Source organism: Physeter macrocephalus, chromosome 8, assembly GCF_002837175.3.
Source record: "Physeter macrocephalus isolate SW-GA chromosome 8, ASM283717v5, whole genome shotgun sequence".
NCBI lineage: Eukaryota > Metazoa > Chordata > Mammalia > Artiodactyla > Physeteridae > Physeter > Physeter macrocephalus.
The window spans coordinates 42,572,512-42,595,818 of record NC_041221.1 but is presented as its reverse complement, the minus strand read 5'-3'; the positions used below and the strand labels follow the sequence as shown (position 1 = coordinate 42,595,818).

The window sequence follows — 23,307 nt, the reverse complement described above, 5'->3', positions numbered from 1 at the left end:
CCAGCCCGAGGCTGGGTGACGAAGAAGTGGCAGCGAGACGGAGGGGACGGACAGACACCGCTGGGCGTCAAGCTTGAGACGGGAGCCCCCGCGGAAGCTCTGCCTCGCTGGGTCATTCGTAAAACTGAGGAGGAAGAAGGCGGGGGTGTGGCGGGACAAGCGGGGTTCACGAGGCTTCTTCCGGCACCAACTTCCCTCCTACCCTCCCATTCTTCCCTTTTCCTTAGTCCTGTGACTGCTTTTGCATCTCCTAGATATACCCATAAAGACCCTCAAAGGAAGGCAAGATGATTAAATGCCCTTTAGCTCAGGGTCCCTTGTGGGCTCGCGCCGTAGAATCACGGCTATCGGAATGGCCCAAGGTAGAGGCAAGTACGCATGTGCGTGTGTATGGGGGCGGGGGAGTCGTACACGGGGAGGGCTCGAAACCAAATCCACCGCCACCGTTTAAAATAGTCTACAAAACAAACAAAAACCACCTACCTTGCTGGCCACCACCAGCTGAACCACTCCGGTGGCTGAGCGAAGGATGGCCACAGCTTCCTCGTGGGAGAGCCCGACTAGTAAGTGACCATTGATTACCAGCAGCTCATCTCCTAAGGACAGTCTGCCATCCCTGAGGAAACGGAGATGGGAAAAAAAATCCCTCGTCAAGACATTCTGGGCTGAAGAAGGGCCATCTTCCTGGAGCTGGGGAGGGCTGTGAGAGGGGCCAGTTAAAAATGGGCTAAAGAGGCGAAGGGACAGCTGGAGACAGCTGGCATGGGACTGCTTCATCCTTCCGTCTTCCCAGTTAGGGGAGTGACGAGCTTCACGATTTCAGGTGGTCGTTTGGTAACAAGCACCGTCTCAAGTTACCACCGTAATCCCACATCAAGGTCAACGAAACGTCTTCCATCCAAGTGGAGACGTGATAGAGGAACCGAGACCCCAAGGCTTTAGGACAGTTAGTCATTCTTTTCTCAGTCCTGCCTGCCACCCTGCCCTTGAGACTGAGTCATCAGCTGAGTCTCTGCGCTGAGCCCCCAAAGAGTGAAGGTATGCTAAGCTCACCAGGGATCCTTCTCTAACCCACGCCCCTCTCTCTTCCTAGGCGACACCCCCTTGCCCGGATTTCCTCTGTGGCGCCTGTGGCACTACACCGTGTGTGTCTGTAACCCCGCCCCCAAGAGCTACAGGGCCTCGAGGGCAAAGTCTCACAACGCCGCCTCCTCCTCGTGTGCCTACCACCAAGCTTCATAAGCAGGAGGGACAGAAAAATGAACAAGGAAACTGCCTAAGTTACTGCTTGCTGTTGCAGGTATCAGACCTGCTGTGCCACACAGGCGTACAAACATGTTCTATGGCTTGATCTCCTTTAAACTAAGTGAATGACCTGGAGTTTCCTTCCCACTGGGCTGGCAGGAGGCCCAGTCGTCACGGGGTCTGCCTGCCCTACAGTGGGTCAAGGGTGGCAGACTGTTACAGAGCACCCGGCAGGTCCCGTCAATCATGGTGGGTTAACAGTGTGTGGGTTCCAACGGAGCCTCCAATGGCCTGGTCTCCCATGATCCCAAAGCAGTCAGAGGCTTTTCATCTCCATCGCTAAATATGGGATGGGAAATCTGGTGAGGCTGAGAGACCCAAAGTCCAGGATTCCACCATCCCCTCTGAAGGCTTTACATCAGCATCCAGGATTGGGTGGGACCCACGCTTGTCTCCAGCACTCCCAGATTCACCCCACTCTGTTTCTCTCTAATCTATGGACTCTCTCCTCCTTGCTTTGTTTCAATGAATTGGCCAAGTTCTCTATCTTCCCCCCCCTCACCAGTCCCTCTCTGTGTTCTCTAGGGCATGCATCACAATCTTTTCTATGAATCTAGGCTTTAACAGAAGACAGGAGGCACCAGAGACTCTGACAGCCTCTGCTTTCTGTTCTTCAAAAATCCCTAAAGCAGAGAAATGCTAAGAACCCCAGGATGTTGCTCAGGATGGAAAGAGAAGGGAAGAGGAAAACCACAGAGAACAAGCAAACTGGAACGTCAAAGAGGTATGTGGGTGGGCGCTCTGGAGGAGAGGGATTCAGGAATACAGGAGAACGTAGTGGTTTGGGCCAGTGTCCCTGGGCTTACTTATCCACACCACCATCAAGATCATCTCTGTCCCCGTTCCTTTTTAATCCCACATTTCTCACCTCCAGTTATTAACTAGAATGCCCCACATATAAATTAAATACCCAGATACACACACACACACACACACACACACACACATCTAAGCTAAGGCTGTAAGAAAATGGTGAGACCCACTAGAAATAACTCACATGGAAAATAGAAAAGAACAGTTCTACATAAGCTCATCTCTGAGCACAGGAATTTCCTAATTGCCAACTTTCCAAAGACAGACTAGAACCTGAAACCTAGGACTAACGGGAAAATGGCTATCTCATGAGAGTTCCTTAAAGCATCCATCATTTGGGAAGTGTAATGATGTTCTTCTGCATACAAACTATCTAAGGTCTTCATCTTTCAATCATTACTGCCACCCAGGTAACTGACAGCTGCAGTTAATCTTATTTCTACTTGAGTTATCAGGATCTTACTCTCTACTTAGGGGACCAATGAGCGCGAAACACTTTGATAGTCTGCGCCCTGGTCCTCTCTTTGGTATTCTATTCCTCAGACTAAATACCTTGAGCTCCTTCAACTGTGGCTCGTGAGATCCATTTCTGAGAGCTCCCTCGGTCTCGAGCAGGCCAGTACTGCTCTGGTTTGCCATCTGCCCCTTAGCGTCAGGGTACCTGGACTGAACACTAATTCCAGACTAGATTCAGCTCCCTCATCAGTGAAACTCTACCTTTACCCACCTACTGTATACGTCTGGACATCCAACATATATACGCGTCCCACTGTGCTTTGCAAACAGTAGACGCCCTATGTATACAGAAGCAATTAGCTACGTGGCAAGAGCATACCTTACATTTGGGGACGGCTACACCCCTCTAACTCAACATGGACTTCTTCTTTGACATGCTCTGCCTAAGCACTGTCCCTCTTCCTACTTCAGATGACTGTTCAGGTTAAAAAAGCAGCTTTAGCGTGTGAATTGTTTTCAGGTCACAAGGAGAAAATTCACATTTATTTTTCCCCCTCCACATCTGCACGGCAGAGACACACATATCTAAGTGTGTATCAAATCTGGATAGCCCCGACGAATCCAGACATGACACACGAACTGTGGTCACGTTGAAACCCCATCATTTTCCCAAGTCATCAGCCATAGTCTCATGGGAGTGACGATGTCGGGGATGTGGTGTTCCAATGCGGGGATAAGGAACCACGTGTCACAAACATCCCGAGAGTCAGGATAAGTAACATTCACTTGACACTCAAACTGGATTAGAAAGAAATCTAATCTTTCCTTCATGGTGTGGCAGAGCTTGCAATAGCCCCAGCAATTAACCACTTCCTGTGCTCAGAGGGGTGTTTAATTAGAACCGCTCGTGCCCGGATCTCCTCCTGGGCTCCGGCATCCTCCTTGTAAACTGTAATCCCCAGTGTTTTGACCGAACGGAAGAGGGGGAAGGGGAGGGGAGGACAAGGAGGCAGAGAAAGGGAGAGTTATCTAGTCACCTGTGAGCGGCACCTCCTTCCTTCACTTGGGTGACAACGATAGCGTGAGGTGAGCGCTTTGATCCTCGGCCTCCACTAACCTGAATTCCCAGCCCATCCGATTCTTTAAGCAGCTCCATCTTCCATATCCGGCCAACTTCCTCCTTGGAAGAAAAAGTAAGCACCATGTGAAGTATCTGGACAGACACGCACCATTGTGAAAGGAGCGGGGAGCGGGGACGCCCAGCCAAGTATTCATCACTTGTCGACAGATATCGCAGGGGACCACTGATGAGAAAATTCTGTGGGCTGGACCAAAGTCTCGAGCTGGCAGTGCTGCCCAAAACAACCTTCTGTGATAATAGGAGTGTCCTCTTTCTGCACCATCGAATAGGAGCCACCAGCCACAGGTGGCTATCGAACACTTGACGTATGGCTGGTGGCAACGGAGACACTGAATTTTTAATTTCATTTCCTTTGAATGAAATTTAATTAGCCATCTGTGGCTAGTGGCAATGACATTGGACAGCACAGCAAAAGTGATTTGCGAATTTCCTGACCAGGTCCTGTTAAGTAAAGCTCTTCTGCCTGGAACCCAGATAGATACCACTACGTGTGTAAATACTGGCTGTGCCTGGGTTCCTTTTATTTACAACGGCTACTAATTGATAAAGGAGGATGAAAGGAAGACAGAGCTAGGTCTTGGTGCCAGGAGACTTCAACTAGTTTGAGCCAAGCTCTGCCACTTGGTACTTACGAAAGTCACACAAGGCCTGAATACCTCAGTTTCCTTGCCTTTAAAGGGACTTCCCTGGTGGCGCAGCGGATAGGACTCCGTGCTCCCAGTGCAGGGGGCCCAGGTTCGATCTCTGGTCAGGGAACTAGATCCCATATGCATGCCACAACTGGGAGCTCGGATGGCGCAGATGGGGAGCTGACGAGCTGCAACTGAGGAGCCCCGGAGCCACAACTAAGGAGCCCAGCTGCTGCAGCTGAGACCTGGTGCAGCCAAATAAATATTAGAAAAACCCGAAAACAAACCAAAAAAACATATAACTTAAAAGAAAAAAATAAAGTGGGGTTAATTATTAATACTTCCAGGTCCGGTGTTAGGATTAAAGGAGACATTTATGGAAACAGGCAGCAGTGCTCCTGACATCTAGTAGATACATAATAAATGTTGATAGGTAACCACGTATGACTTACACATGTATATCATATATGTTAACAACATCATATCGAATTGAATCTCAAACTTCCTTAAAATATATGAATGAGATCTTGGGTAGGAGAAACCAAAACAGGAAATTCACCGATGATTTTGTGATTAACTTCTTCACACATCGGTCAGTACACTCTTTAAACGCATTAAAAAATGTTTCAACAACTATAAAAATCTATCCCTTTTATTTTATTTATTTATTTATTTATTTAGGCCACGCCACAGGGCTTGTGGGATCTTAAGTTCCCCGACCAGGGATTGAACCTGCACCCTCGGCAGGGAAAGCATGGAGTCCTAACCACTGGACCTCCAGAGAACTGCCAAAGATCTATCCTTTTCAAAAACTAATAAAGGTGTCTAAGTCCTCTTGACTGCTAGTAGCTTTTCTGCTATGGTTGATTCTCCGCGTGGCTCCCTATTTCACTCCAAGGACACACACATACACCCACTGCAAAATGTTTGATAATTGGCTGCTCAGAGAAATGAAAGCAAAAGCTTCTAAAGTGATTTACTTGGGAGTCTGACTTTAGGCTCATCCCAAAGTCCTTGTTGGCTCCAGGTATATAGGTAGGGGTCACAATGCATTCCTCAATTTATAAAAGAAAAGCTATGGGTTTTCTTCAGTCATCATGAAGGTCCAAAGGAACTGTTAAGGTCCAATACAGACAAAGCCAGCATCTCCCTAAAAATAGGCAACCTGCCCATTCAAGCTGCTTGCAAAAGAGGAAAAATGTGAAGCATTTAGAAAATCTGAAATGCATACTGTCAGCAACTGAAATACAACGGTAAAAAAAGCAGATGTTGAACGGTCACTAGTATGCAGCAACAGGGACGTCTAGGGAAATTACTGCCAGACAGAGACCTGTTGGGCCCTCCACTTCTCCTCGCCCAGCGCAGCTCACGGGGGCTCCATGACTCCAACAACACGCCGTGGTGCCGGCTGTCTCCTCCATCCACTGACCACAGGCCCACGAAGCCTGTCTGGCCAAATGTAACCGCAGAAGTCACTGGCTTTTCCCACAGTAGTTCATGAACTTGTCAACGATCTCTACACCATCCCGTCGTCTCACTTTGGACTCCCTGGGTTCTGGTTGGTTGCCTCTGACCTCTGGAATACCTTTCTCTCTTTCCCATTCAGAAACAGCCTTCCTGGCCTTCAGAGTCTCTCCCAGCTCCACGACTTCCAAGAAGCCATCCTTGAGAATCAGTGCTACCACGAGATAGCAACCTTCCGTGCTTCCACTACACGAGACCCTATGGCTATCGGAGGACCCCGGAGAGAGCAAAGGCAGGCGTTCTCCGGTTAGCTGTTATCCCGGCATGCTGGGCGTCCCACACTGGCACGTGGGCCAGCCCCGCGGCTGCTTCCCTGGGCCTCTCGGTGCAGGTAACAAACGAGCGCCGACGGTGGCTTGACTTTTTTCCTTGCAAGATATGCCATGGCTCCTGGGGTCTTGAAGATGTGGGACAGTGTTCCTCCTTCTCCCAGTACAGAAAAGCTGTAGAACTCTTTCCCAAGAACAACACGGACCATTGTGAGAGCCCAGAAATAAGAAAACCCTTTTAGTTTTAGCCCAAATTAGTTAAAACCTATCCATCCCTATTACTAGCTACACCATCATTTTCTCCCGTCCGACCCTCCTTTTGCTAGACAGAACCTGTTAAGTATGGTTCACAGAGGATGTGACAATACTAGATACAGTTCTTTCTATTTTTTTTTTTTTTTTTTTTTGCGGTACGCGGGCCTCCCTCCGCTGCGGCCTCTCCCGTTGCGGAGCACAGGCTCCGGACGCGCAGGCCCAGCGGCCACGGCTTCACGGGCCCAGCCGCTCCACGGCACGCGGGATCCCCCCAGGCCGGGGCGCGAACCCGGTTCCCCTGCATCGGCAGGCGGACACGCAACCACTGCGCCACCAGGGAAGCCCAAGATCAGCATTTCTTAATGATGATGCCAATTAAGGTGTGGAGAATGGACTAAAGTTAAGTCTCTGCTGACTAGAGATGAATCATAAATAAAGATAAAGCCCATCTAAACATATTATGACAATGACACTAAGACTAGGGCTCCAGAAATGTGGTTTACACAGTTTCTCAGGACTTTTGCTTTGGGGCAAAGTAAATGTGTGGGAGGATAGCTTTGGAAAACTTAGTATCAGAGACATCTCCCCTTCCCTATATACCTTCTGGAGCCTGCCACGTGGGTGCAGGCATCTCTTCCCCGACAAAGGTTCCTAAGTCAGGCATCTGTTTGCCACTCTAGCCACTGTTCTCTCACTCAGTTTGCTTTGACCAGAAAGAATTTTACATCTGAAAAAAAAAAAAGCCCCCATGCCTCTTATTCTCCCAAGCCCCAAGTATGAAGGGGGAAACTAGAGTACCTCGATTTTCACACCCTCAACTGCCCAGCTGGACTGCAGCAGTGAAACAGGAGAGGTTTCAGGGGAGGCCCACACGACTACAGGTGTCAGAGCTGGGAGGCCTGGGCTGGTTCCAAAGGCAGAGATAGTTGATGGCAGTGAGGGCTAAAGACTGGCCAGGGAAGAAAACTCAGAATATGGTCACAGGTCTAGTGTCAGAGCTGGGAGGCCTGGGCTGGTTCCAAACATGTGGGATCCTCCCGGGCCGGGGCGCGAACCCGGTTCCCCTGCATCGGCAGGCGGACGCGCAACCACTGCGCCACCAGGGAAGCCCAGTTCTTTCTAATTTTTAAATGCTTTAGAAATAGTACTTGTGACAAGAAACATGCAAAACTACATTCATGGGCAAAGAAGAATGGCCTAAATGTTGACCCTGACAGAGGAGTTAAAGACAAGAGCACCGACAAGCCCACTCCACAGCCCTGCCCCTGCCCAAGATGGACACAACTAGTTAAAAGCAAAACAAAAACAAAACACATATCTAATAGAGACAGCTCCAGAGGGTAGAAATGACCAATCTGTAACACAGCCCCCAACTACACTAGTCCAGAAACAGATTTTCTTTTATCCAATAATATGATTTTTCCCCCGACAACAGAGAGTAGAAACTATATAAAGGGGAGAATTCAAAGAAAATGACGCAAATTTCCTCACCCTGGAATTTCTTGATCATCTAATGAAGGAGCTCTGAGGAGCACAAAGAGAGGCAGAAACAGGAAGAGGCAGATGTTATCGGTCTCAATTGTACAACTGTCAGTAGTAAATCTAGCTGACTACAGCTGAAAGCAGCGTTCAGTTAAAAATAAAATCAGTATCTAAAGTTTATTAGCCCAAAGCTGGCACTGGCCAAAAACCAACAGGCCAACTTAAAAACAATAATATCAAGTATATTTCCAACTGCCTCCTTACAATTCCACTTAGGTATCCACTACACACACCAGTAGGGTCAAAACAGGACTCTCCTTCTTTCCCATCTCAGTGGGAATAGCAACATCATCTACTCAAGCTTAAGAGGATATGCAGGCCTTCCCTGGTGGCGCAGTGGTTGAGAATCTGCCTGCTAATGCAGGGGACACGGGTTCGAGCCCTGGTCTGGGAAGATCCCACATGCCGCGGAGCAACTAGACCCGTGAGCTGCAACTACTGAGCCTGCGCTCCGCAACAAGAGAGGCCGCGATAGTGAGAGCCCCGCGCACCGTGATGAAGAGTGGCCCCCGCTCGCCACAACTGGAGAAAGCCCTGGCACAGAAACGAAGACCCAACACAGCTAAAAATAAATAAATAAACAAATGTGGGGTTTAAAAAAAAAAAAAGAGGATATGCAAACCAAAGACCCATGAATTGTCTTTGATTTAGCCTTCTATTTCCTACACTAAACCATGAGTGAGATCTAAAAGCTCTATTTGCAAAGCAGATCCACACTCGTCTACCTCTGCTCCTCTTCCTGACACCACCCTTGTCAAAGCCACCAGCATCTTTAGCTTGGGTTATCACAATGGCCTCCAATCTGGTCTCCCTTTTTATGCTTTACCTCTCACAAACCACTATTATCCATTACGCGTCTAGGGTAAATGTTAAAAAATATATATATCTCATGATGCACTCAGCTTAAACCTTTCGACAGCTCCCCACTAGACTTAGAATAAGGTCCACACTCTTTGCAATGGCGAACATGAACCTCTGTAATCTAGTCCCATCCACATCTTCCGCGTCACCTCCTAGTCCTCTCCCCATCACTCACTGTGCTGCAGTCTCTCTGCTCCTGGAATATTCTATCATTCCTGTCTTACAGCAGCTGCATGTGCTAGTTCCTCACCGGAAACATTCTGCCCCCAGATTTTGCAGGGCTGCCCTTTCCTGACACTCAGTCTTTAGCTGAAACATGGCCTCTTTAATGAGGTCTTTTGCCGATGACACCCAATATCAATTTGCCCCCTGCCCATGTCACTGCGGGGCCATCTTTCACGTCACTGTTTTACCTGATTTATCGTACTTACGGTCAGCATCTAACATTCTGATTTATTTTCTTATTTATTACTTGTGGCCCCTTATACGTGACAGATGCCGCAGGACAGGAACTTTATCTCTCATTTACAAATGGGTTCTCCAGCAGCTAGAACAGTGCCTAGCACATAACAATACTGCATAAATGTCACTGAATTAACAAATAGAGAATGTTTATCCACTAATCCTAGGGTTCTTCAAAGTTATTGAGACTGACGTTAAGAAGTTTGCCCAGATGGGAGACCTGCCTGTTTGCCAATGTTCAGCGTGTGAACACAGATCCAGTTGTAGAGATGATTGAGTTCTGAAACAGATCCTGTCTAGACAGAGGGCTTGGGCCTTTGCTTCCTTTTACACTGGCTTAAAGGGCAATGAGACTTTGTCAGCCTGTTGAGAAAAAGCCAAACCACGCAAAATTGGACGCTACGGACGTCTGTATTAATGTTGTCAGAGCGCTACCCTTTCCTGTAAACCGCCAATTACTGTGTGAGCTCACATATGCCTCTCTTCACAAAGGCAAACAGAGGGATTGATTTACCAAAACAGGGGCTGGTACATTAAAGGGAGCGGCCTCGGAAGCACTGAAATGACCTCATCTGCTAGAACCCAAAATAAAATTTTACAACAGCAGCTTTGCCCCAAATGTGAGAAGACACATCATCCAACTAGAATTTCACTGCAGCAAATGCTCTGGCTCCAGTTGCAGACCTATTTTGAGACTGTTTGCTTATCCCTTCTTCCTTAGAATGATCAGTAAGAAATGAAGAACCATGTCATCATAATGTCAGAGTTGAAATCCCTTAGTCATCAGACCAAAATGCTCAGTTTGTAGGTAAGAAAACTGAAGCTCCGAGAAAGGACGTGGCAGCCTGAAGCCCACAGAGCTGGGAAAAGGAAGAACCAGGGCTGGAACTTGGTGCCCCATCTCTCAGGCCTGGGGCTCCCCTGTGCGTTCATTAATAAATATCTGCAGAGCACCTACAGGTGCAAGGCGCTGAGCTAGGACTGAGAGAGCAAAGGCTTCGAGGCAAGAGTGATCATGGCCTTTTGAGAAAAACGAACTCAGCCAAACTCAGGGAGGAAGAAAGCAGTGAGAAATGGGGGCAAAGAGTTAATCAGGAATCAGGTGATGAAAGGGCCTCACATGCTATGTCAAGCCAAGGTATTTGGGTATTACCCCAGGGGCAAGGTAGACCACCAAATGGTTTAAGCTTTCGCGCACATGCGTGTGTACATGTGCGCGCATGCTTGCGCAGTAAGATTTGCCCTTTAGAGAAGTCCCTCTGGTCGCAGTGGGGACAGCGGATGACGGATGAAAGCAGGAGCGGTGAGACGGGCGGGAGACGACTGTGACCACACAGGTGAGAAACGAGAGCAGCCTGGCTCTGACCTAAAGCTGTCGGAGGGAGTACAGAGAAGTGGAGCAGACAGAGATCCTAAAGGCAGTAGGAGTTGACAGGACCGGTGACTGGCTGGATGCGGTGTAAGGGAGAGGGCAGCGTTCCTGCTGACTCCACGATGCCAGCTGCCCAATTTGCCCGGGTGAAGGCGTTTCCCAGGATCTGGGGTTGTCAGTGCAAAACCAGGGAAAGTTCTGCACAAACCAGGGCTAGTGGTCACTAGTTGAATCTCAGGTTTCTGGCTTGGGCTGCTGTGTGGATGGTGAGACCTGGAATGTTGGAGCAGGCTTGGTGGTGTGGGAAAGCAATGCATCGAGTTTCAGGCATGACGTGAACTATCTAAGATTGGAGACATCCTGTACGTGGTTGGTAGAAAGCTCGAGGGCTCAGGAAGAGAGGTGAAGGCAGACATGAATTTAGGAGACATTACCATGTGGAAGGATATAAGTTCACCCAGAGACCATGGGGACTTCCTAGAAGAGGACCAGCCTCCTGCTGCCTCTGCTTGATACAAACATCAGGGACCACCCAGGAGAAGTCCTCGGTGTGATTCTCCTTCTGAGTTTCACATACTTTCCTGCAGATTCAGACCTGGGGAAGCCTTTCTGAGGTCTCTGCTGAACCACTTACAGGAAAGAGGTCTGGTACTGCACAGGGTGGATTTTGGGTACCAGGGTAAGACCACAAATGGACCCGTAGACACACACACCAGCTGTGAATAAACTCTCCTGACTGGCAAACGGTAGAATTCTTTTTTTTTTTTTCACTGTTACGTGACTAAGCTTGGTTGTATTCATTTTCACCATGCAGCATTACAAAAATACACATTATGTATATGTCACCTTGGATGAGTAATGATCTTTACTAGACAGTAAGGAATTTTTTTTTTTTGCGGTACGCGGGCCTCTCACTGTTGTGGCCTCTCCTGCCACGGAGCACAGGCTCCGGACGCGCAGGCCCAGCGGCCACGGCTCCCGGGCCCAGCCGCTCCGTGGCATGTGGGATCTTCCCGGACCGGGGCACGAACCCGCGTCCCCCGCGTCGGCAGGCAGAAACCCAACCACTGCGCCACCAGGGAAGTCCGAGAGTAAGGAATTTTGAACTCATTTCTAAAATTGCTTATCTATGTCCTAGGAGATTATTGTGCTTTAGAAGATGGGCCCAACTTTAAAAAAAATTAATCTGTTTGCATGTGTATCATTATGTGTTAATATTTTACAGAAACAAGCCATTTTTTTTTCAAGCCATTTTTTAAAAGGAGATATTTGTTAAAAGGAAATATGTTTCCTATAGGTCCGTTAAGGCAGAACAGAATATAGAAAAAAAGTCTGAGGATTTATTTTCCTGTAAGAAATAACAGTCTATGAAAAAGAAGTACCTGACAAATAAAAATGGTCTGAATGATTATAAGCCTTGTAATTTATTAAGTCTTTGTAGATATATTAAATCATTAAGAAAGCAGAAACGGAACAACGCTGACATGTCTAATCTCCCATTATTCAAATGGAATGGAATTTTACCCCAAGGCTTAAGAGGTAAATAGCTAATTTTTGCTTTTCTGGAAATTCCATTTTAGCATGACCTTGGGCTCGTCCTGGAGTAAAAATATAAATCTATTCATACCAAGAACCTAAGCAGATTTCTGTTAGGTCTATTGGTCCCAGTTTGGGTGATGCCAGGGTGCAGAGGAAAGCTGTGAAGATCTATTTCTTGCCAACCCTATCAATCCCAGGTAAATGCATCTAATGAGGCTATTTCTGGGGTTGAAGAGGGTACTGAAATATTCATGCCTGAGAAGGTGTGTGGCCCATTCTGACTTTCTAGGACCAAAAGTACAATCCAGGGTCAATAATCAGTCTATAGACTTAGAACAGTTATGAAGAATTCCAGATGGCAAGTCTCTCCTTGCTATAGGCGTGGGGCTTCAAAAAAAAAAAAAAAAAAATCCCCGAGGTAATAGATCATGGTTTGGTTTTTTTCACCCTTCATTTGTATCTTCTTGGACATTTGACCTTGAGTACAAAAACCAGGCAAAGGAACTCTGGTATGTGCAGTCTTAAGATAGTCTAATCCAGAAATTCAAGTTTATGTTATTGCCTTCAATCAGGATGAGTAGAGGATGGTATTCTCTTAGAAGTCTGGTGTGGCGTTTTTTTCTTTGAAAATCATTCCAAATAATTTCCACTGTGTCCTAGGCCAGATGAAAACCTATTCTTTGGACTGAATGTGTGAGATTCCACCCTAAACTTTGGTACCTTAAAACTTCAAAATGAACTAGTACTACCCATTTGTTTTTTTCACCTTAAGCTTTCTGCATATTCACAATCATCAGAAGAAAAAAATCACATCAAGACATAGTATTCAGGGCTTCCCTGGTGGCGCAGTGGTTGAGAATCCGCCTGCCGATGCAGGGGACGCGGGTTCGTGCCCCGGTCTGGGAAGATCCCACGTGCCGCGGAGCGGCTGGGCCCGTGAGCCATGGCCGCTGAGCCTGCGCGTCCGGAGCCTGTGCTCTGCAAAGGGAGAGGCCGCGACAGTGAGAGGCCCGCGTACCGCAAAAAAAAAAAGACATAGTTTTCATTGATAATATTATACACATTATAATATTTTTATTGCCCTTAATCCTTTTTTGGGGGAGGGGCATAAAACTGGTAGAAAATCATTATTAGAAACATTAATTTTTTTCTTCTCATTTGTTTGTAAATTCCATCTACAAATATACCTTCTCTGTGTAAGGCTTTATGATGATCACTCAGCTCCTCAAATGAAGAACGTGGTCCCTTAAGAGAGGGGTTATTTTGATTCTTCTCAACCCATTATACAGATTGGCTACAGTTGCAGAAATATGCATGAAATAGCCTTACTAGAAATTACATTCACTCCTAGGGCACCATTTCCCAGGCTGCAAAGCTGAACTTGATACTTCCTCTGTGCCCATTTTCCACCTTTCCAACTTCCTCTTTCATCCTTGGAGGGCATCTCCTGAGTCAGAAAAGAAACCAGTCAGGAACCATCTAGCTAGTTACCGCTTTGTTAGGAACCCAGAGGAATACCTGGCCAAGAGGATTCCTGGAACAAGCACGCTGACCCTAAAGAAATGTAACTTACCAAGAGACTGTTGGTTATAATGGGGGAGACGATATGAGGCTAGAAGTGTGTCTATCACCATTCAGAACTAGACCACATCTGCTTTGCCTTTAGGTGAGGGCAGCTCTGACCATCACAGCTGGATATCATAGTATCAGAGATTTCTGCGAAGTTTCCAAGCTTCACTGGAATTCAGCAATATAATAATACTATCCCATGAAAATGTCACTGGTTTTGAAATGTTAAAAATAAAAGCAGATGCTTCCCTGCAGGTTGGACATCCTTCCTGTGTAATACCAAGGCTTGGATATTTATGCTATCAGTGGTCACCAGGAATTCTTGGCCTTGCAGTGGCAATTCCACCGGTGACAGCAGTGATAAATAATGATGCAGTTCAAGTACTTTATCTGGGCCTCATATGACTCAAATTATACCACAGAAGGCTTGAATTTTCCACTTAGGATCACTCGACTAGCTCTTTATTTAAGTGTGAGAAAATGACTTGGTTTTTTTGTTGTTATTGTCATGTCCTATGATCATCTATCTTAATAAATCTTTGAGTTTCTAAATGCAAGGTCATCTTAGATGTACCTTCCAAACCTTAAATGCAACTGCAAACAACATTTCATTGGAAGTTCAGGTTCTACCACCAAAGCAAACCTTACCCGTGCCAGGCAGTCGCTGGATTGGAAGTCTGTCTTCCCGGATTTTGAGAAGCGGCGTCTGTCATTGCTTGTGGGCAGAGGGGCGTCCGTCTTTGCAATCCTAGGCTCTGTCCCTTTGTCTAATTCCGACCTCTCTAGATGGGATCCAGCCACCTCCTTGAGCGAATCTGGGCCATTTTCTAGCTCAAAAACATGACCGTTTCCCAGTTCAGGGTCCAGACCATTGTCTAGTTCAGATACAGGGTCACTGTCCAACTCACAGCCAGTGCTGCTCTTGGATTCTTCGGTGGCTTTGTGGGTAGAAGGCCTGGCAATGACCCCAAACTTTCTTGCTCTTTTCCCCTTTTTCACAGTTCGGTCCCCCAGCTCCAAGGTAGGCGTCTCTCCTTGTTCGGAGCTGTTGCTACTGTTGCCGTTATAAGGAGAATGGACTTGGTGCTTGAAGCGGCGCAGCATGATCAGGTAGATGAAGCCGCCATTCCAGCACTGCTCAGCCAGGTAACTGCAACGGACAGAGGGGGGTCAGAGAGGGGCTGGTTAAAACCCTCCAAACATCCTCCAAGAACAATGCAGCGGGTAGACGCATCTGATGGCCCCCACAGGACCCATGTGACTAAAATCCTGGCCAAGTGATGGAGGCACTAAGCTTCTTAAAGAGGCTCTGCACTTCATTCACTCTTTTAATCTATTTAATTGTTGATGCTAAAAGTAACCCCCAAACAAACCAAAAAGCCACCATGAACTGGAAATGACTCATGAGAGTACCCTACGAAGGTAGTCAGAGAAGGATTTTTCAATTAACAGAGCCAATCCTAACATATCATTAAAAAAAAAATTATTCTCCATTCGCTCAACAACTTGTTACATCAGAATGATGCCAGCTTCCCATTCATAACGTTCTGATGGGATAGTACTGCGAGTCCCCAGGGGAAAATGGATAAAATAGATTGGGGGAAATGTGCAGTTCTGCTCACAGGATCAAAAAATCAACTGCATGATGCAAACTATTATATACAGAATAGAGAAAAAACAAGGTCCTACTGTAGAGCACAGGGAACTATATTCAACATCCTGTGATAAACCGTAATGGAAAAGAACATGAAAAAGAATGTATATATATGAATAACAGAATCACTTTGCTATACAGCAGAAACTTACAGCAGAAATTAACACAACATTGTAGATCAACTACACTTCAAAAAAAAAAAAAAAAAAGCCACAGATTGGAAAGAGCCAAAGTGGAAAAAAAAAATCAACTGCACAAGAGGAACCTTTGCCTCACAGCAGTTAAAGGGAAAAAAAGATCCTGAGTTGGGGGGGCGGGGGTAGAAGGGGTTGGCCGGTATCAAGATGCAGCCAATAAAGAAGCACAGCAAGTGTGCGCGGCATGAAATGAGGATCTGGTTCATTTCTTGGTAATGGTTCTAGTTTGGTTGTTCACAGCACACGTGAAGTGTCATTTCCAGTCTGGGCATCACATGAAGAGGAAACTGACAAAGTGGAAAACACAGACATAGGGCAACCAGGAGGAAGACGGCTGCTGGAAACTGTGGCAACCAGGAATAGCGGGAGGAAGGAGGGATGTTTAGCCTGAGGAAGACGAGGGCCAGGCTCAGTCATTTTCACATGTATCTGAGGACTGCCTAACACTTAGAAGCAGGAAACCATATAAATGAGATAATGCATGTGAAGCCTGACATACAATGACTCCTCCAGATCTTAAAGAATAACAATAGAACCTCAAACGAGATGAGTAATTAGCGGCATCCAGGACCAGATCATTAAAGTTTCAGCAAAGAAAACACTTGCTCAAAGTCAGGAAGCCAGGCTGGGCTGGATTTCCCACCGGTGCCACCTGAGATAAGGAAGCACAAACCCCAGATGAACCCAGGGGATGCCTTCAGCACCGGGATCTTGTCACATACTACACGTCACTGGTTCCCAAGCAAACAATGTCAACCACCAAATCCTTAACGAGTCAGACCTGCTTCCCGGCTTCAAGCCCCACAAAGAGAAGGCCTGGGGCTATGTTGCCTACATCTTCAATGCAGTGTGGAAAACAGAACTTTTCCCAGTAGACCAAACCAGACTTGAGAGCTGGGGCAGTCAGTATGTGGGAAGGGGGCCAGGTCATAAGGGGAGATGACCAGTCGTGTTTGAAATGTACTACGTTCCGAGCCAAGGGCGTATATTCCCCCTACCTAATGGTCAGGGTAATGCAATGACAGTGGCTGTCTAACTGAAGAAGAGAACTATTCTGAATTGTTACCTTGGAGTAAAGTGAACAGGAGAGAAGAGTCCTCAAACATCAACCAAAGCTAGTAAAAACTTTCTTTGATCCTGGGCTATAAGCCATGGTAATGAACTTACACATAAAAACCAGGTAGATAAAAGATACTGTACAGACTGAAGGTTGTTCTGTGAACTACAGTGAGATGAAGAGGCATGAAGACCTTTCTAGACTGGAATCTAGAAATTGAAAATGAATCCTGGCTCTCTGCACCATTTTCCTACAATGGTTTAGATTTTACTTTTTGAATTGTGTATTTTTTTCCATACTGGATAAAATCTTTTAAAGATATAAAATCATAAGAGTAATTAGCCAGGTTGTAAGGGTTTCCTCTGAATAACCACTACTATTAATCCAATACATATGCTCAGATGTTATGAAGAACAGGATGGGGTAGTAAAAACAGGACCAGGTTGAGAGTTAGACACCCAAGTTTTTGTTATAGCTTTGGCCCAGCCATGTAAAACAGTGGTAATTACACCAAATTTCCATTGACTGATGAATGGATAGACAAAATACAGTATATCCATATCATGGAATACTATTCAGCAATAAAAAGGACTGAAGTTCATGCTACAACATGGGTGAAGCTTGAAGCATTATGCTAACTGAAAGATGCCAGGCCACAAAAGGCCATATATCATTCCATTATTGGACGTGTCCAGAATAGGCAGATTCATTGAGATAGAAAGTAGATTAGCGGTTGCCAGGAGCTGGGGGGATGGGAGAGAGAGGAGAACTGAGACTGACCGCTAACAGGTACAGGTTTTTTGCGGGGGGTGGTGGAAATGTTATGGAATTAGACAGTGGTGATGGTTGCACTACATGGTGAATATACCCACTAAATTGTACACTTTAAAGTGATGAATGTGATGTTACGTGAATTATTTCTCAATTAAAAAAAATAACAGCACATGTAATAATATCGGCCAAGTTTTGAATTCATTGAGTGGATGCTCCTTAAGAACTCTCTTGACAGAAGAAGCAATTGAGGCTCAGAAATATTAACTAAATTGCCCAAGTTCGCATAACTGCCACTGGTAGACGCAGGTCTATCTGCTTCCCAATCACGCACGTCCTCTGTGCAATTCTGCGTCTGAAATCGTTACCATCCCTGTGCTTCAGTTTCCTCATCTGCACGGTGAAGGTTGTAAATAGATCATCTCTAAGTTGCTTTCGACTTCCAGGGATAGGAGGAACGAGCCATCCCAGTGACAAGGATAAAACAAAAACCTGGAAAAACAGAAGCAGTCCTTTTATGTCCAAGTCATCCTAGGCCTCCAGGACATTAACCATCAACCTGAGAAAGATTTCACCTGGGGAGGCAATTCCTCTAAAACTGCTTTTGGGACTCTACTTTTTGTACTAAAACTCTGGACAACTTGATTTGCATTGTCCACAGGGACCTTCTTTTCAGTACCAAAAAGGCTGGTCCATTGATTCGGAGTACAAGATCTTGAAAATCTTTCCCATCTCTACTCTCACGGGCATTCCAAGAACCTCGGAAGGTTCCATGACTGACAGTCTTTTATTCCTTCAGGATCCACACTCAGCAGAATTACAAAGCAAGAGGAGTTTATCTCTAGCTTTGCACCGTCTCCCTGTCCTTCCCTGGCTTCCTAGCAATAAATAAGATCCTGACACCTTCCGGGAACTGTAGGACAGGTTACTGTATTCCTTCCTGGACGCTGCATTTTCTAAGGTCATCCCGAAGGCAAAGTGTAATAAATGAATCACGGACACCTGTAGCAAGTTAGTGAAAAAGAGACTATTAGGCAGCGGGTAATTTTCTTACAATTCTTTGAATCACCTTAAATGTAAGGCTGCCACACCCCTCTCCATCTGTATTTAAATGACTTGCCTAATTTTTCCTGCACCTGCCTGGCTCATTCATACTTCCAAATCCCCTTTTCTGTTCGGTAGGATTCTTACCCACCATTAGAATATTTAAACTTCAAAGCCAACATTAGAGAAACCAGAAACGAAATACAATCACGTGACTTAGAAAAATAGAAGGTCTCCTCTTCGTTAACACCAGGTAAAATTAGCTTTTCAGAAGCTTCTCTACCATACGATTATTTTTTGGTTTCTTCCAAAAATTTGAAACTGTCCTCTGGCATGTAAAATTATGCACTCAATTCAATTAAAATTTATTTGATTTTGACCATCCCAGGCTGGCCTTAAGATAAACAAGGAAAGGCCAGAAATGAGGGTCTGAGCTCTAGCCTAGAACGCTCCCTCTGGAATGTGCTGTGGTTCTTCATTTCACTCGGCCTTTGCAAACATTGTGTCTCACTAGATCCCTTCCTCCTCCTTTCCCTCAAAAAGTGCTTTATCCAAAGGAAAGTTTAAGTACCTTCTCTGTTTCTTGATGCTGTCATAATTCTGGAGTCTGGGTTCTGCAGGGGTGGGAGCCTGGTTAGGAGATGGAAGGTGAGATTGGATGTTTGGAGGACCTGAAGGGATAGAGCTGCCTGGAGTCTGAAGGTCAAGATGGATATGGGGCAGGAGATAAGAGAGAGGCAAAGACAGGAGAGATGCCGGAAGGCCAAAGACACCCATTATTTACTCATAGTCTGATTCTATCAAAAGAGGGCTGGAGGGAGCTGTACAATTTTGATATTCGGGACTGTTTTGCCAAAGCCCTTGGAAGGGGCGATCTCCAGGTGCCTCTGGAGATCATCTTGGGGCTCCAGCCACCGATCACTGATGCCTGGCGCATGGTGTGAACCCACAGAGGGGTGCCACCAGGCAGAACCGTGGGCGCACGTGTGCGTGTAACTCAGAGGAACTGGATTGCCATTGCTGGACCCTGGCCTATACTACAGGGGCTTGTATAACTCAGAGAACGCATAAAAGAATTCTGGAACTTTTCACCAAAGCAGCTATTCTTACTTCATCTGAGTATGTCAGGTCCCCATACAGACAGCGGGAGACTAAACGCTGACTGCAAGAAGATGTTTATAGACAAGCTATTATATAGGATCTGAGTTTTCTAGAGCGAGACTAGCTGCTAATAGCCACCTTGTCTAACACATAGGACAAACAGAGATCGATTGTTCTTGCCTATGATTTCCTCTCGCCTAAGAAGTAATGGGAGGCTGAAAAGCTGTTCGTGGTCCTTTGAAAACCTGCTAAGCCTAATTAATCCAGAGGGCTGTCTGAGGTTATAAATCTGTAAGTTCCCAGAGAACAATAGGCTGAGAGGAAGTGTTAAATATATAGATTAATTCCCCAGTGAAGTCTTGGCTGGGAAACAGAGGGAGGCAAGTTTGGACAGCTCTCCAGGAGGGGATGGGAAGATGATAAACATCATTTCCCTGAGTCATTTAGGAACTAGGTTCCGCAAGAGTAGCCTCTCTCGGGTGTTGCCTACCAGCTACCTTGAATTTGGGGTACGCTTCCCTAGAAAGAGCCAAACTTTCTCTGGGGGACCCTGAAGGCAGAATTTGGGTGCTGAATATCATGGTGGTAAGAGTGACTGATACCCTTGGTGCGCTCCTAAGGCCCCTTCTGGAGAGAACTCAGTCTCCTTCCTCGCTAGTTCACAGAGGGGAAAGTTAGCTCTGAGCGGACGGAGGGAGATGGGACTCAGGCACCAACGAGGATTTGAAAATAGATCAGCGTCTAGGCCTAGTGCAGAAGTAACTAGAACGCCGTACTCCAACTGCTGGGTAGGGGAGGTAACTGCGGAAGCCAATTTTTACTAGCTCTCACCTCCTCTATTCACCACAAATGCCTGGGTTCAGCCACTCTCCCCTCCTCTCTCTTATCTGGAGTCCAGAGAATATGAATAAATGAATATGTTCTCTTTATTATAAAATGTGTATTTACATTTTTTTAATCATAAAATTTGGATTGAGATACACAGGTTGAGAGTGAAGAATCAGGGTGAATATTTGAAAAAAATTTTTTTTTCCGACCTATGATGCAATGTTAGCCATTCGAACCCAAACCAAATGATGAGCTACCGAAACCTGTAACCTCCACAGGATGTAGTGGTGAAATTTAAATCGTACCCATCTATACACCAGGACAGAGGTCCACATTGCCCTAGGGGAAATGGGATGTGGGGAAGAGGTGCAAATATGCTGATCCTCTGGCTACTGCTATTTCTATGAATAATAAACTGTCTTTCATCCCTGATCCAGGAATCTTCTATCTGCTGCTGGCATCCATGAAACTGTGGCAGGCTAACTCGTTAGCTTACTAGTTGGGTAAAATCATAGTTCTTGACATGTAGCACAACAATACACCGACTAACTCAGTTTATAATTGAACTTGTTCCCCAACATCAAACTTATCAAAGGAGCTCAGTGACATATCCTTCACACCAGTGACTAAGAAATAAAAATCAGTACATACCTGACTTCAAAACAATATTGAAATTAAATCTTTCAGGCAGAATCAAACAGAGGTGGAATTATACTAAGAGGAGTCATAAAGAGAGTGGGTGTTCTAGCCTCTGATGCCACAAATACTGATTAAATTCAATGTGTCAGCCTCGAAGGCAGCAGCTACATTTGTGTCCATCAGCATTAAGTATACCCGGTTCTGCCCTTACCCTGCTTAAATTTCATCTCCTGCAACCACTGGCTGCAATATCCATTCTGTGCTGAAGCAAGAGCTGGTTCTCTTTTTGTTTGCCATGAAGAGCTTCTGGATGTAAAGGGGTACAGGTAGGGGGGACACTGCAGAAAAATACTCGATAAAAAGCAGCTAAATCATCTGATCACTGAACAAATTATTTTGATTTCCATGCAACAAGGTAGCATTGATTTTCATATTTATCTTAAAAATTCACCTCTCAAACTAACAAGATTAATTTAAATTCACCACCCTCACAGCAAAGTATCTCTACACACCAGGACGCATTCCACATTTTCAACTCCAATATAACTTTAACAGGAAGGAACTAGAAGCGTGGCCCTTGCTGTCATGTTGCAATAAGTTTACATGAAGTTTCAGTTTTCCTCCAAGGTTTTCTTATACCTCATGTCTTCATGAATCAATAAAAGCTTTTTTAAAAGCACCCATACACATTTGGGAATTAGGAATTCAGAAGCTGAATTAAGGAGAAAATGCCTGATCAACAATAAGAACTGACCTTATAAAACATACTGCAGAGATACTGCCCCACAAAAGGCAACCTCTAGGCTTCTATTTGCAAATGATTGCATTTCTTTATTCAATTACTGTGAGTGAATCAGGGTTTCTTGTGACTATATGAGATCAACCTGCAGTCTATACAGAATCCAATGAGAACTTCAGCCGCACAGCTTTGCTAACTCACACTGATGATGTCGGTCACATTTTCCCTGGGGGCAGAGGGCATGCAAGTAAAGTCAGACTTTGCTGTACATAAATGAATCAATTTCACCTCATGAGGGAACTGATAAGCTCAGACGCTGTACATAGGAACTCCTTTCACTTCCTTTTTACTCATGACATAATGCTATTTTTTTTAACAGAATTACTACTTGCTCATTACAAATTCATTCATTCATTCACTCATTTGACAAATAGTTACTGACTATCTACTATACGCCAGGAACAGTTTTAGGCATCTGGGGGTGCAGCAGGGAACACACTGATGCCCGTCTTTGTGGAGCTCACAGTTTAGCAGGGGCAGACAGACAATTAAACAATAGACCTATTAAAATAAGCGTCCAAATAAATAGCATGTTAGAAGGTGAGACGTGCTATGGAAAATATTGAATAGGATAAAGAGGATTGAGCATGCCAGGAGCTGGAAGAGTCAGACTGAAATTTGACGTATGTTGAACAAAGACTTGAAGCAGATGAAAGAGTTGGCCAGGCAGCTGCCTGGGAGAAGACGTTCCAGACAGAGGCAAGAGCCAGTGCAAAAGTGGTAAATTGGAAATGTGCCCGGTGTGTGTGAGAGGCAGCGAGGAGGAGAGTAATGGGGGGTGGCGGTGAGGTAGGAGAGATACCAGGGGCCAGTTTATGCAAGACTGTTGTAAAGACTTGTGCAAAATGGGGAGCGGTAACTCCCCTGAGCAGAGGAGTCATGTGATATGTAGTCACGATGTGGAGTCATGTGATGTTTTAAAACCATCGCTTCATTTCTGTGTTGAGAATAGACTTATTGGCAGAGCAAGCGTAGAGGGAGACCAGATATTCGATCATCTTCAGAAATTCCAGTGACAGAGAAGCTGGCTCAGTGCAGCGTAGCAGCAGAGAGGGTTAGAAGTGGCCAAAATCGTGATCAGTTTTTGAAGGCAGAGTCAGCAGCCTTTGCTTTTGGATCTGATACAGGGTGTGAGAGGAAGGTGGTGTCTAGCCTGAGCAACCAGAAGGATGGAGTTGCCATCACCTGAGGCTGGTAGAGTAGCCTTCTGTGCAGTGGGGCCATCTGACCTATTCTGATGCACAGATCTATTCTGGAGTTACGTTCTGGATGAGCTGAGTTTGAGATGCTCGTGGGGTGGTTGTGTGGGCAGCTAGATACCTGAATCTGGATGTTGGAGCAGAGGACTGGTTTGGAGATAAAAAATTGGGAGGTGTCAGAGTGCCGATGACATGTAAAGCCTCCTGAAGATAAATTCCTTTAGGTGGACTTTCTGGGTCCAAAGTTCTTGCTGGGTCAAAAGCACAGTCAAATGTTTTGT

The 23,307-nt window shown here is 45.8% G+C and overlaps 1 protein-coding gene and 2 long non-coding RNA genes across 4 annotated transcripts in view; 2 read left to right on the top strand and 1 right to left on the bottom strand.

Moving 5' to 3' along the window:
• PDZD2 (PDZ domain containing 2) overlaps positions 1-23,307 on the bottom strand; it is a 404,981-nt gene that overhangs the window by 98,178 nt on the left and 283,496 nt on the right. The window contains exons 3-5 of the mRNA XM_024121943.3: positions 14,386-14,887; positions 3,612-3,754; positions 484-616 (exon numbers count right to left, since the gene is read on the bottom strand). Of these exons, the coding sequence (XP_023977711.1) occupies positions 484-616; positions 3,612-3,754; positions 14,386-14,887 (778 nt within the window). The remainder of the gene's footprint in view (positions 1-483; positions 617-3,611; positions 3,755-14,385; positions 14,888-23,307) is intronic.
• LOC114486701 (uncharacterized) lies at positions 489-6,645 on the top strand. 2 transcript variants are annotated; one of them, XR_003680885.2, is made up of 4 exons: positions 489-563; positions 1,094-1,300; positions 1,935-2,029; positions 5,951-6,645. It is a non-coding gene; the product is annotated as an uncharacterized lncRNA (long non-coding RNA). The 2 variants fall into 2 exon arrangements; XR_003680884.2 differs by having other exon boundaries at positions 1,863-2,029.
• On the top strand, positions 10,133-18,829 carry LOC129392317 (uncharacterized). Its single transcript, XR_008618037.1, has 3 exons — positions 10,133-10,594; positions 14,739-14,883; positions 18,599-18,829. It is a non-coding gene; the product is annotated as an uncharacterized lncRNA (long non-coding RNA).